The following is a 14828-nucleotide window of genomic DNA, read 5'->3' as shown; positions in this document are numbered from 1 at the left end:
CTTTCAATATGAAGTATTAGAAGTATAAAGTACCATACAATTAAAACTCAAATGTGTAATTAAGTACAGAACTTGAGTAAATGTACTTAGTTACTTTCCACCAGTGGTCATAAAACATTACCACCCACTATCCATATTTTTAACATGATCAGTTAAATTCCACTAGTCTGTGTCTAAGTCCAGCCCTCTTGGAGCCACACTCTCCCTCATTTTCATTTTGTGGCTTTAACTTTGCGCTCCACCCATAACAGACACACAGACACATTTATTTAGTCTGTTCCCACTGAGAAAGTTATTCCCAGCCAGAGAGGAGGAGTGCCTGTGACAGTCCATCTCCAACCCCAACAACAACCCCAGTCTGCTTTGGAAACAGTAGTCGGCGTGCTGAGCCAGGAGCTAACCATAAGCTCCCTCTCTCTCTCTCTCTCTCTCTCTCTCTCTCTCTCTCCGGGACACAGCGAAGGGGAGAACTCCTTCCACAACACGGCGGTCCTCCATGGCTCTGGTCAACGGAGACAGCAAGGTCAGTGCATCGGGGACAGAGAACTGAGTAGCCTTGGTGACTTAGTGGTAGGACCCCGGGTTGCTGGTGTTAAATCTGGCCTGTGTGTGTTTTGTACCTCGGGGGGAAAGTTAAGAGAGCATTTACCACCAGGTCCGCTACTGTATGCCTGTTGCAGTGTTACATTAACATGTTGCTCATAGCTGTAGGACAGGTTGTCTTAATTATGTTAAAAACACAGGTTTTGTACATTCAATTAACCACTGACTTCTTCTCACGGTGGAGCCCCCCATGCAAGAGCCTCCAAGCACCGCGTGGGTTTTTAGCATAGCCCCGCTAACTTAGCCTAGGACGTGCTGCTAACATGCTAATGCTGCTAACAACTACTGTTTATAGAACCAACGAGCTAGCATGCTACACAGGCAGTTTGATAGATGTAGCTTTGTATGTGTTATGATAGTACTGTTCGCCTATAGTCATGTACTATTACTGCTTTTGTGTTTATTTGTGGAAAGTGACATTGAGCTTGTGTTTATTTTTTTGAAGCGGCTGCTGTCACTCACTTTAAGCTAACTGAACGGTAACTGACAGAGCGCTAACGTCGTCACTAAGCTAGTAACGGTACCGGTGTGACAACCAGAGCCCCAAATGTAAGCAGTTACTTTCAAAACTGGATATCATATTATTTTACAACAATATAACTGTCTAAAAACAACCATTTTGCATCGTAACTACTTATTTTGATACTTTTAGTCAATGTTGCTGATAGTACTTCTACTTCTAACATGTAGATAGTACAATACACATAATATTACAATACATTTACAATAGTATGCTCTCAAATGTACTTGTGAGTCATTACAACTGTGTATCATAATATCCTTCATTAATACTGTAAAACTAACCCTTCACAAATACTTTCAATATTGATTCTGCTAATTCTTGTGTACTTCTACTTTACCAACACATACAACACGTTTACTTGTCATGGGGTATTTTATGACCAGTGTATTTCTACTTTCACTTAAGTAAAGGATCTGAGTACTTCTTCCAACTCTGGTGATAAGAGACCAGATATTATCTTAGATTTAAAGGCTTTGTGAAAGTTATTCATTCTTCAGAATTTACTTAGCTGTTGTATTATTTGCCAATACCCATGTAGTCACTACATACACATTACTGATCATTTTTTATTTAACAAAAATCTCATTGTGAAAGTAAGGTTTTTGCTAACACATTGATTGGTTCACATTATGGTCATTGTTATTGTGTTTATTAGCATTTCCAGTATTGTAAGCCTCTATGTTGCTCATTACTCAACTTAAAATCATCCTTATCAAATTAAAATCATGAGTTTTTTTTAATTGAAGTTTGCTGCAATACGGGGAAACTTTCTGTGATATTACTGCTGGAGCGGAACGAGAAAACTAACCTTAGATAACAAATGTGAGGTGATGCGTAACGTTAGCATGCAGTTGTTTTTAGTAACATCCTACAGCGGAAGTGTTTCAACAAACCACGTGGGATAATGTTTCCCTTCCTGCTCACATATACACAGTTATTTGATGGAGTTGCATTATCTGTCATTGATCTGATTTCTATTACGCACTGACATTTTTTTCACAAAAACTGATCAGCACACTTTTTATTTAATAAACATCCAGACCACATCATTGTGTCACAGCTGCAAAAGTATGCCCTGCTCATTAGAGCCTTTGACTAAGTTGTGGGTTTCATGTGATAGCGCTGATGTGCTGAATGGTTACACCACGTTTCACGAGAGGGACTCAGTGTCTGCATTGAAGCTCACATGTCCTAAATTGTGTTAGGCCTTTATCCGGTCACATTTTCAACGCTTGAGGTCAAAAGTGGAGCCAGAGAGTAGGGTACCTTGCACCACCTCTAAAGAAAAACATTAAAACAACATTTTCTTTGTGTTACTCAATAAAAAGTAAGCACTAGTCTGCAAAAGAGACTATGTGTGTATACTTTTCTCCCCACTCAGCTCAACTCAAGCACTTGAAATAACACAATGTGTGTTTTTCTGAATGTGTGTGTCCACAGCTGGAGATCAGCAGCGCAGAGCAGAATGGATCATGTGAGGGGGCGGTGGCGATCCTGGATGCTGGGGCCCAGTATGGCAAGGTGATTGACAGACGGGTGCGAGAGATGTGTGTACGCTCTGAGATCCTCCCTCTGGAGACCCCGGCCTTCGCCATCAGAGAACAGGGCTACAGGTGAGCAGGGTTTGGAGGGTTACTTAAAACATGTATGTTAGATAACTAGTTATGTCACATTTAAAAAAAGAAGAAAACAAGATATTTTGGATAAAAAATGTTAGGAAATAAAATAGGATCCTTTTACAACAAACACTATATTGTCTTTTTAGTTTTTTACCAACACTGTAATCCTGCTATTGATCCAACATTTTTTTGAAATGTAACGGTTATCAGACATATGTTATGACTATAGAATACTGTGCCTTGGCCTTAATCTCAATCTTCTCCTTCCTAGAGCGATCATCATCTCCGGAGGTCCAGCCTCTGTGTATGCAGAAGACGCCCCCTGGTTCGACCCGGCCATATTCACCATAGGAAAGCCTGTGCTTGGGATTTGCTATGGGATGCAGGTATTTATTTACATTTTGATTTGATTGTACCTCACTTGAGATTTCATTTTTATGCTACTTGATACTTCTACTCCATTACATTTTGGGCAAATATTGTGAAATTCAACCCACATTTTAAACCACGTGATGGGAGGCTTTTAAATTGATTACGTGGACCATCTTTATTACACAGTTCCTTTGTTCTAGGAAGCATGTGCTTTGCATACGTTTCACAATGAGTAGCTACACTTTACAATCACTCTGCTCCAGGCTGCTGTGATATCTCCTGGGTACAGCTGTGACTTTACAGCCTTCTTCAAGGGCACTTTGACTATAACTGAGGGAGATGAGAGCATCACTCACTAAGCTATCCTAGCTAGCCTTTACATTAAAACCGGCAGCCATCCATTCTCCATCTCATTTCTCTAGACACCTGGCATTTCTAACATGTTTGCAGTCACACTAACATGTCATTTTTGTGTCCGTGTGTTAACTCTGTTGTGTGTGTGTGTTTGTGTTGCAGATGATGAATAAAGTTTTTGGCGGCACAGTGCACAAAAAGAGTGTCAGGGAAGATGGAGTCTTCAGTATTGGACTGGACAACACTTGCTCTCTCTTCAGGTAAATGGTGTTTTCTTTGATGTGTTATCATTATATTACGAATATGGAAAAAAAACAATTTATATTTAAATTTGTCTTCTTGGATCTGCAATTCCATACCCCTCCTTGTACTTTTAGTGAGGAAAACATACTGAGAGTTTGTAAATGAATGCAGAAGATCGACATATATTTGATCCAGGACCAACATGGCCTGATGCACAGAGTAGAGCGCTGTTAGTACATGGCAGAGAGAATCACCACACAGGGGAACTACTTGACGTTTTTTACTCGCTACCATGGCCCCTTCATCACATGTTTGCCAGTGCGTGCAACTGCTGAAGGAAGGCTAATGAAGTCCATCTGACATGAATTTAATATATTAAAGAGAGCCTTTATCACTCAACCCTAATAAGGAGTTTTCAATATATCCTCTCTAGATCAGTAGGCAGACTTCCAGTACCATTTCATTTCTCAGAGAGGTTTTTTTGCTTTTCTTTTAAATACCATAAGTGGACAGCTGATGTTATCTCTTTTCTCTTGATAATGAGGTGATGGTAGTCTCGGAAAGTCATCAGGTTACATCACTTTTATATTGTGATACTCAGATTAGGTTACTGAGGACATTTTCTGTGCAGGTAACTAGTATTGTATATGTATTGTAATTGTGCCTCTGACATTTGATTTGTGTTTATCTCATCAGGGGCCTTCAGAAGGAGGAACTGGTCCTGCTGACTCACGGAGACAGTGTGGATAAAGTGGCTGAAGGCTTTAAAGTGGTTGCCCAATCCGGGAACATCATTGCTGGTGAGTAGCACCTGTATTATTATTTTACGTAATTAAAAGACTCCCTTACTAGTGGGGTTTTCCCTTTCCTGTAGTGTGTTCAACAGGTTTTAAGCAAATAATTACCCAGGTTAACAGTTCCGTGACACGTGTGTTCCCCTTCAGGGATTGCTAACGAACAGAAGAAGCTGTACGGGACACAGTTTCACCCTGAGGTGGACTTGACGGAGAGAGGCATCGAAATGCTCCGTAACTTCCTGTTTGAGATCGCAGGATGCACAAGTAACTTTACCGTACAAAACCGCGAAGAAGTTTGCATCAACGACATCAAAGAGAAAGTGGGCAAATCTAAAGTGCTGGTGAGTAAAAATGCGTGAAGCTTCACAATTTGTGTTTGTTATCCAAACCATTATTTAGGCCAAAGAGACGACTGATCAGCAGAAAACAAAAGAACATGTTTTCTAATCCTAGAATGGGGTATATTAACCTAAAAGACAAAAGCTGGGTTGCTGCATGTGAAGTGGTGACAGCAGCAGCAGCAGTGGGAAGTAAAGTAGAACCAATTAAACTCTCAAATTAAACCCTGTTTTATCTGGAAAGAGGAAGTGGACTCCCTGAAGTGGCTTCTAACTAGGCTGCATCTCAGGGGGATGTGATGACGATAAATGAGTTTAAGAAAAAGGCTCAAAGCAAGACTTATATTTAAGTAAAGAAATGTGTTTCTTGTTTATCTACAGTCTGAGGGATACATGCTTCACCTGGTAGTTCAGGCTATGCATATTTCCAATGATAATCCTGATGGGACACACGTTTAGCCTAGAGATGTTGGATGTCACTTATACAACTTTCCGGCTGCACGGTTCGTGACTGTTTTTGTATTATTTATGCAGGTGCTGCTGAGCGGTGGGGTCGACTCGACAGTTTGCACAGCTCTCCTGAACAAAGCTCTGAACCAGGAGCAGGTGATTGCAGTTCACATCGACAATGGCTTCATGAGGAAGAGGGAGAGTCAGAGTGTGGAGGAGGCCCTCACCAAGCTGGGCATCAAACTCAAAGGTACAGATTCACATGGGGATGAGGATGGTACATTAAGACCTTCCTCTCTGTACTTCCTTGTGCTTGTTATTGCAGTTTATATTCATGATTACATAACGTTACATTTAGCTGATGCTTATATCCAAAGTGACTTACAATAAGCCTTACTTTTAAAAGAATCTACATACAGTTTACTGAAGTATTGTAATAATGTTCATTTTGTCTCATTTTCTATTGTTTTTGTTTATTTTGGAGAAAATTCTTGGTGTTGCTTATGACCCAAATGTGTCTTTTGTCCTAAAATATTGCTTCATTTAGTGGTCAATGCTGCTCACACCTTCTACAACGGAACAACAACCCTCCCCATCTCTGAGGAGGACAGGACGCCACGGAAACGCATCAGCAAGACTCTGAATATGACTACCAACCCAGAGGAGAAAAGAAAAATTATTGGAGATACATTTGTCAAAGTGAGCACTCGTTTTAATCGACCCTCTACAAAAGTGTTATAGTTGCTATCATCATATTTAATTTGAACCTGCTGGCTAGCTATCTCTTGCCCGTATGGCAGCTTAAATGTTTTAATTGACTAGTTCCCTGTTGCGTCTGACTCTTTGAATCGTGTTGCCTCAAAGGTTGCCAATGAAGTGATTGGAGAGATGAATCTGAAGCCAGAGGAAGTTTTCCTGGCCCAGGGTACCTTGCGGCCGGATCTCATCGAGAGCGCCTCTCATCTCGCCAGCGGGAAGGCAGAGGTCATCAAAACGCACCACAACGACACCGAGCTCATCCGCAAACTCCGAGATGAGGTACTGCACACACACAGGGTCTGAGTATCCAAAAGTAATGTAACCTGATTACTTTACTCTTGTCAAATGCAAATAAATCCAAGAGAAAATAAATATCAATGAGATGTTATTTTCTGAAGGTGTATTATGTATATTATATACTTATAGTCTCATATCTTTATCTAATCATTGATTTCTGGCAGTGGAAAACATATTGCCCAACAACCCGCTACCTCTATCATCAAAGCAACGTTAGGGATTTTTGTTTTGCTAACACTGACGTCCTTTGAATTTTAAAAGATGACATTTGGAACTGACTGTTTGTCAGTCATCTCTTTTTGTTTCGCAGAAAAACAGTGTGATACTGCAGTGAAACAGACAGATTATCAAACTGTGCTCTATCTTATAATGCTGTGAAGGAATAGGTGATACAATGGGGACATAAATGACTATTCAATGATATAAATAAGATGATAAATTGTTCACAAAGAATCTGATGTTAAAGTTTAGAGAAGAGATTATAAAAGCAGAGCTATCAGGCAATGACCACACATTGAAGTTACATTTTTAAATACTGGGAGCACAGCAAACATCATTTACTTTGTATTGATAATATGCATCATCCTTTATCCCTTTTTTTAAAGAGGCTTTCCTTCAACAGTGAACCGTCTGCAAACGACAATCACCAGTTCTTATATTTTGTGTTTTGCTCAGCCCTTTTTCTTCTACAAACGCACCATCATGCAACACCTAAGCAAACTCCCACACTGTTTAAATGCTGATTCCTCTCCTTTGTGATCCTCCAGGGAAAAGTCATCGAACCCCTGAAAGACTTCCACAAAGACGAGGTCAGAGCGCTGGGCAGAGAGCTGGGTCTGCCAGAGGAGATCGTCTCCCGACACCCTTTCCCTGGCAAGTAACAAACGCATGCAACACCAAAGTGAAGATTCACATTATAGATAAAGTGGTGTTGCTTCTATTGCTGTGTCCTTTTCTGTGTCCATCTTTCTTCCCCTTGTTTAATCAGACTCCAAACCGACTATATTTGCTGATAAGGGAACTTCCTGTCTGCTTTGACTTATAGGCCCTGGTTTGTCCATCCGAGTGATTTGTGCAGAGGAGCCCTACATCTGTAAGGACTTTGCCGAAACAAACAACATCCTCAAAATCATCACAGACTTCTCTGCCAGCGTCAAAAAGGTCAGTGGAGTACAGGTGCATGAAGGAACTCTAATGATCACTTATCAGAAATACTGTGTTGTACTTTGGGAAATATGATAAGTCAACTTGTCACTGTAAATTCAAACAAGACAATCACTTGCACGATGTTTGGATGACAAGCCAACTCACAGACTTTTGAAGAGGATATAAAATGCTTATTTTCAGGTTCATATTTGTATTTTGTGCCTCTTCTGTAACATGTTAATTTACTCAACAGTAGATAAAAAGATAAAAAGGCACTAACGATATATATCACTGCTTGTTGTTTTTTCTGTATCTAAGGAAGGGCTTTTGTCAGAAATAAACCCCCTAAACAGAAGTAACACTGGTTCAACAGGCTGCTTTAAATCTCTTTCTGTCTCTGTCTCTCCTGCAGCCTCATACCTTGCTGCAGAGAGTCAAGTCGTGCATATCAGACGAGGAGGAGGAGAAGCTCATGCAGATCACCAGCCTTCATTCACTCAATGCCTTCCTGCTGCCCATCAAAACTGTCGGCGTCCAGGTAAACCAGTCGCTTGATGAACTCACCAGTATTCCAAATATTTGTTTAGGAGCTGTGAGAGTTACTTGTACGTTGAGGACTTTAGCAGTGTGGAAGGGAGAAGCTTGAAAAGAGTATTTCCCTCTCTGTCTCGTTTTGCTCCAACTATAACTTAGTGGTTAACCACTAGACACACCCACACACACACACACAACCTACTTACACTCTCTTTAACTAAACATGGAGGGATATGGGATGGTAACTTTAAAAATGTAATCTGTTACTAGTTATACAAATGTAATACATGTTATCCACTACTAAGCCTGAATATGTTCAAACTATTGTGGCACGTTTTAGTTTCTTCCTCTGATGTTGACTCATGTCTGTCTGACACACAGAAAGGGAGTGCTCTGTATCTAAAAATAGCAACAAAAACACCACTTCCCTTTGGTTTATACTGACCTTTAGCGAAGAAAATCATGATTGTGACTATTTTCAGCCAGCCAGTGACGGTGTATGTCTGATGCTTAAATTGTGGGGCAGACAGGAGGCGGAGAACAAACACAGGCAGCCGTTATTGCCTGGGGGATTTTTTGGGAATGTAAACCGACAGATTTCCTCCGTTTATAGAAACGTCAGTTTTCCCCCCCAAAAACAAGACTAAAATAACAACAACAGAGGAATAACAATTTAATTAAAAGTCACTTCACTGTTGATCTGTGTTTGACATTTAGCGGTAGTTAAATTAGTAACGTATGATTTAAATTCTAATGAAAAGGCGAGCCCCAGAAGACCTGATGGTTATGTAGGGTTCATAAGTGAAATTCAATTAATAGCTAGGTCCAGGACCATTAAAAGCTTTAAGAACAAATACAAGTATTTTTAAAATCAGTGATCGAGCTCGCAGGTAATCAGTGCAGAGACTTTGAAATCAGGGTTTACTGTCTTTCTTTCTTATGCTCATCTTACATTTGTTGAAGACTGATGTTCCCTTGTTTTAAACTTTAAATAATAAGAATAAATGTGCTGTCTCAGGGTGACTGCCGGTCCTACAGTTACGTGTGCGGTGTCACGAGTAAAGAGTCCCCTCACTGGGAATCTCTCCTGTTCCTGGCCAGACTCATCCCTCGCATGTGCCATAGCATCAACAGGTAATAAGAACTCCTCTGCTCCTTCATCCCTCTTCATCCACATTACACACTGTTCTGTTAACAGCAGTAACCCTCACCCTCTTGTCTCTCTGTTTTCGCAGAGTTGTTTATGTGTTTGGGTCTCACGTGAAGGAGCCCCCGACAGACATCACCCCCACCTTCCTGACCACAGGCGTTCTGAGCACACTCAGACAGGCGGACTTTGTAGCTCACTCTCTTCTCAGAGAGTCTGGTGAGTGTGTGTCTAAGAGGTTTTAAATTGATCCTATGTGTTGGAGCAGTACAGATTATTAGGGAAGATTGTTATTAAGGAAGTGTGTTTGAGCTACTGGAGTAAAATGATGCAACCACAGGAATATCTAACCATATATTTTCTCTAAAGCCTTTCACTCCTTTTACCCAGCCTGGTATTAATAAGGCCACATCCAGAGTTGTGTACGCGTCTGCATATTTGCATCCTCATGGGGAATTTAACGTTTCCCTAGAGGCAGACCAGTTTTTTTTGGGACTAGTTGGTATTTTCCGTGCCAATTTAGGATGTGATTAACATGGCTTCAAAGATCTTTTAGGACATTTTGTCCACATTAGGTATTATGCATATGGTCCGTATATGGCACAACCTAAGACATTTTGGCCCTGATCTGCTTTTTGGGGGTTTCCCTTTCCTGTAGTGTGTTCTATAGGTTTTTGAGCAGCATTAAGAACTCTACTCTCTATTTGTCTTCTCTTCAAGGCTACTCCGGTAAGATCAGCCAGATGCCGGTCATTTTGACCCCACTGCACTTTGACCGTGACCCACTGCAGAAGCAGCCGTCCTGCCGGCGCTCTGTGGTGATCCGCACCTTCATCACCAGCGACTTCATGACCGGCATCCCCGCCCAACCCGGCAACCATATCCCAGAAGAGGTAAACCAGGGTTTAACTACTCAGCTGTGTCTTGCTTAATGGGCACAGACCCAGAGTCCATCTCATCTGTTGGGCTGCTGAGCCTGTTTGTTACTGTGAATATTTATTGTAGGAAAGACATAAATTGAAGCAAAACATCTGCAAAGAGATTTAACAAGAGATGCAAAATGTCTATCAAAAGCAACCACAAAGAGGCGCATAATACAAGCTCCAAGACGCAAAAATCTACAGAAATGTTATTTGTGATGCAAAATCTCAACAAAAACATACAAAATGGCCAGAAAAAGAATTAAAAATAATCAAAAAGAGAAACAAAATGACAAAAAACTCACCAAATACCACTATCAGGAAAACAAACTAAGGGATGTTAGATGAGATGCAAAATGTCCAAAAGAGACAGACTATGGCCAGCAGGAGGCAAGATTGTACAAAGAGATGCAACATTTCTTCAAGATGATGCAAAGTGATCAAAAACAGAAACATAATATGGCCACAAGGAAACAATAACCAAATAAAGATGTTATGAGAGATGCAAAATGTATACAAAGAGACACAATGTGACCACCAGGACACAGAACCCTACTAATTTAACTTATAGAGAAGCTATGCGATGTCTCTTTGAATCTGTGGCTCTAATGAAGGAGGGACCAAGAATGTTTTGTTCAGTTATTCAAAGTTTTAAATGTATTTGTCCGATCTGTTTTCCCAGGTGGTGCTGAAGATGGTGAACGAGATCAAGAAGATCCCGGGCATCTCCAGAGTCATGTATGATCTGACCTCCAAACCACCCGGCACCACAGAGTGGGAATAAAACACGACGACAAGACCAACAGGACACACACTCAACACACAATGCACAAACACATTTACAAATATCAGAGAGGGCTGGGGAACTCCTCTCCTTTTCTCTCCTTCCTACCTCCCTACCTCCCTACCTTCCCTCACCTCCTCCCTCCCTCCCTCCTCTCTTCAACATTCCCAAGGAAGGCAGAGCGTACTGTGACGGGCGCACATGCAAAGGCGCCACCACTCCTCCCTGGTCTTAATATTTTTCGGTGATAGGGACTGATTAATGTTGGTTATTGATAATATATTGTCATTTTTGATCCATGTTGCATCTATGTATTTCCTCTCTGTGACTATAAAAAGGTAAATGACTGCTTTCTGTTTCAGTCATTTAAACGTGAGAAGCTGTGAGAGTTCAGAAAGATGTCGTACCTCAGGTTGCATTATGGGACGAGTTCAAAATAAGAAACAAGCAAAAGTAAAAAGTGTCATGAAAAAGAGCAGGAGAGTTTTAGTCATTTTGTTTTAATACACCGAAGACTATCCTCCCTGTCCATCTACAGCCTGTATACTGTGCTATAGAAAAGGCTGTTAGTTTTTAAAAAGTAAATCTGAACAGGCAGCCTTTGTGACCAATCAATTAGGTTTAAGCTTTTTTGTTTTGCCAAAAGTAGAATATATTGTGTGATGTATAACATTGAAATGATCCGATCCGGGCTACATATGTTGACTTGTTGCTGAAACACATTGTCAACCCCAGATTAGCTCCAGTATGATAAGGAAGCAGGAGGCCAATAGAGTGGTGCAGGAACGAGTCTCGAAGCCTGGAGATGATTTAGCATTTTACCACTTCCAGTTGTTAGCCAGAAATAAGGTCTGTGGTTAACGCAAGAGATTACAACGTTTTAATCATATTATAAATTACCTCAGTAAATACCCCACTGGTGAATTTAAAAATGGTTGTTGCCAAAAAGTGAATACAATAAAGTAATTAACGTCATCACGACGAACATTAGCCACATTTAGCTTAGCGGTGGGGACGTGTCTAGTGAACGTGCTGTAGTTCCTTTTATAGCCTTTAGTTAGCTTAGTTAGCATAGCCCATAGTTAGCGAAGTTAGCTTAGTCTATAGTTATGTTTTTACTGCCTATTGCATTTATGCTTCAAAAATCACAAAGTGGTGTTAATATGTGGAGTTTATCCTGCTGAACAAAATGTTTAAGTGTCATGACTGTTTGTTTGTTTTCAGTAGAGCTTATTTCCCACCAAATTCCAATGGAAATGTGAGCCCTTTGCGATGCTAACTCGGCCTAAAGAAATGCATCAACACTGCACCACTCTATCTATAGCGATGGGTAACTTTTGTATGTGCCTGTTCTTATTGTTTCTGTTGATTTCTTTCTAACCTGGACTCTTAATGTGTCTAGAAAAGGAGGATAAAACACTGTTTCTCCTCATGCTGCAATATGTATGCTTTTTATGAAGAATTAAACAGGGCAGGAGGACTAATTAATAACTAAAGTATAGTAGAGTTTATAACCACATTGTGTAAATTGCTGTTGTCATTTCATCATTATTTGGCTGCTCTTTTGCACATGTTTTCAGTTCAATATCGATCCTTATTAAGTGTGTTGCTCTGTAGTGTCAAAAGTCAGGTTAAGAGTCTGTTGCCATCTCTAATGTACGTTCACTCAAAAAGGCATTTATTATTTCTGTTCTGAAGCACATCATCACCTGTAGTCTGGCCATTTAGAGCTCAGTGAATACAGTGCTCAGGTTTAACTGAGATTTTAAAGTGTATTGTAACCCGGTATAGGCATTTCACTCAGACTCAGTGGTTCTCATAAATTTGTATTTGTGCCTCTCACCCTCTGTTGACCTTAAGTGGTAAAATCCTCCTCCTGCACCATTAATGCTTTTCCTAACTTGTCACTGTTTGGCCTTTTATATCTATTTTCTGTTACATATGTCTCCATGGAAAGCTTGATACTATTGGACACATCATTTGGATTTAATTGCAATATTGATAAGATTAAGTTATGCAATTTACTGTCTGCTGTCTTTTTTCTTTTTTTTTGAACGCTCATTTTCCTTAGTAACGTGCCTCAAACCAAGCCACTGCATGCAGTTTCAACTATGATGACATTTGTACAATGGAAAAACTGAGCTTTAATAAAGATCTCCATGTTGAAACTTCTCACCTACAAACTTGTCTCTAAGTGTCTACTTTCAGATCACTTCATTTGAAATAATAATGCCTGTCTATTTTTAAGAGTGTGTTAACCTTTGGAGGATCACTTTGCTTTACAGTCAAATCAAACAGCAAATAAATAACTCAAACTGAAATGCTGCAAAAAACAGTCAAAAGTAGAGAAGTCTTATTTAACTATCAGTATTTTCAGTATTCAAATTTAGATATCGTAAAGAACTTGAGCTAAGGTTCATTGTTTTTATTAGTCTTTCGCTATTTGATTTACTGTTCACTTGATTGTTGTTTTGTTATTTGTTTAAGTCAAGAATTTGGTTCTTAGTAGAGATGAAAGTAGATGCACCTTTAATTAAAGGGGCCCTTTTCTGCTAATTTTCAGGTTCATATTTGTATTTTGTGCCTCTACTGGGACATGTCTCCATGCTTTAATGTTCAAAAAGCTCTTTATTTTTCTCATACTGCCTGTGCTGCAGCACCTCTTTTCACCCTCTGTCTGAAACCAGAGCCCAGTCTGCTCTGATTGGTTAGCTGGCAGGCTTTGTTGTGATTGGTCAATCGCTTAGAGATGTCCGGCCTCTTGGCTTATCATCTACAATGTGTTGGAGCGCTAGCCAATAGGACCACGAGTGTGTAGTGATGTCACTATGTTCAAAAAGTAAACAAAGGAGTCTAATGGAGGTGTGTCAGGCAGGGGGGAGTGTTTGGGAGAGAAACTTCCTCTGCAGGAAACACAGGGACTCTATCCTTTGTGGAGCATTTACATATACAAAAACATATATAACACACTACAGGAAAAAAATAAAAGGACCTCTTTAAATTAGGAGCTATTCAAAACTCACAAGGGTTGTTTTTTGGGGAATGCCCATTTTTTCTATTCAACCATGCGCCTCTTTACAGATGTATGCAAGGGCTTCAGAAAGAGTACACTTATTAAATTACTCGACATAATTGATTTCTCGCAGAACTCATCAGTGATAGTCAGACGTCTCTCATGTGCCTGAGACGGATCACAGGGCTACAGTCACGCATTCACCGTCAGCAGCTTCCCTTTAGTCTCATTTAATTTAATACAAGTGACATTTACACTCCTATAAACAGCCACGTTGTTAAAAGACGTTCTAGACTGTATCCTTTTTGTGTACAGTCAGTAGATGTCCGTGTGTGTGCGGGGGGGGTTCAGGTGTGTGTTCCTCCCCTCTGACTTACAAACAAGATCAGACAAGTTTAGTCAGCCATCAACACACACGCAGACACACACTCCAGGGACAGGGCATATTTTGGAACAGTAGCCGCACCGATGATTTGCTGTACAAGTTACCACATGCAGCTGCCAATTAACCGGTGGCCTGTGGCAGATTACCCTCTGCAGCTGACTTGTGCAGACTGATACATTGATTTATGTACAGGAGAAAGAAATACATCTACATAAGAGAAATTCAATTCAATTTGTTTGTGGTCCAGGGTCTAGTTTGTGCTCTTAGATGGAGACATAACTATTTTTTTTTAACAATGTAACTTTACACACTTTTAATGAGTTATGAGATGTAATGGGATAACGTAATTAGGATACAAAAAAGTAACTGTATTCTCTTACAGCTACATATACAAATCTGATTACTGTTTCTTAAAAATGGTGGATTACTAGCAGGGTTACAATGTAAGTAAAAACCTCAAAAGAGCATTTTATTTGTTGTAAAAGGATAAGATTGTATTTCTTCTCTGTAAGCTGCTCTGTTCTGGAGGCTGATACTTCAAGTG

General features: G+C 40.2%; 1 protein-coding gene across 1 annotated transcript; it reads left to right on the top strand.

Moving 5' to 3' along the window:
* Positions 1 to 269: 269 nt before the first annotated feature.
* Positions 270 to 13069, top strand: gmps (guanine monophosphate synthase). The gene is made up of 16 exons (XM_063907073.1): positions 270 to 523; positions 2567 to 2739; positions 3017 to 3131; positions 3634 to 3731; positions 4411 to 4514; positions 4659 to 4852; positions 5384 to 5549; positions 5847 to 5998; positions 6164 to 6337; positions 7123 to 7228; positions 7401 to 7516; positions 7914 to 8039; positions 9054 to 9169; positions 9271 to 9401; positions 9903 to 10075; positions 10785 to 13069. The coding sequence occupies exons 1-16, from the start codon at positions 497 to 499 to the stop codon at positions 10884 to 10886; spliced, it is 2073 nt and encodes a 690-aa protein (XP_063763143.1). The 5' UTR covers positions 270 to 496; the 3' UTR covers positions 10887 to 13069.
* The last annotated feature ends 1759 nt before the right edge of the window (positions 13070 to 14828 follow it).

Source organism: Eleginops maclovinus, chromosome 18 (assembly GCF_036324505.1).
Source record: "Eleginops maclovinus isolate JMC-PN-2008 ecotype Puerto Natales chromosome 18, JC_Emac_rtc_rv5, whole genome shotgun sequence".
NCBI classification, from domain to species: Eukaryota; Metazoa; Chordata; class Actinopteri; order Perciformes; family Eleginopidae; genus Eleginops; species Eleginops maclovinus.
This window is presented reverse-complemented; position numbering and strand designations above follow the sequence as displayed.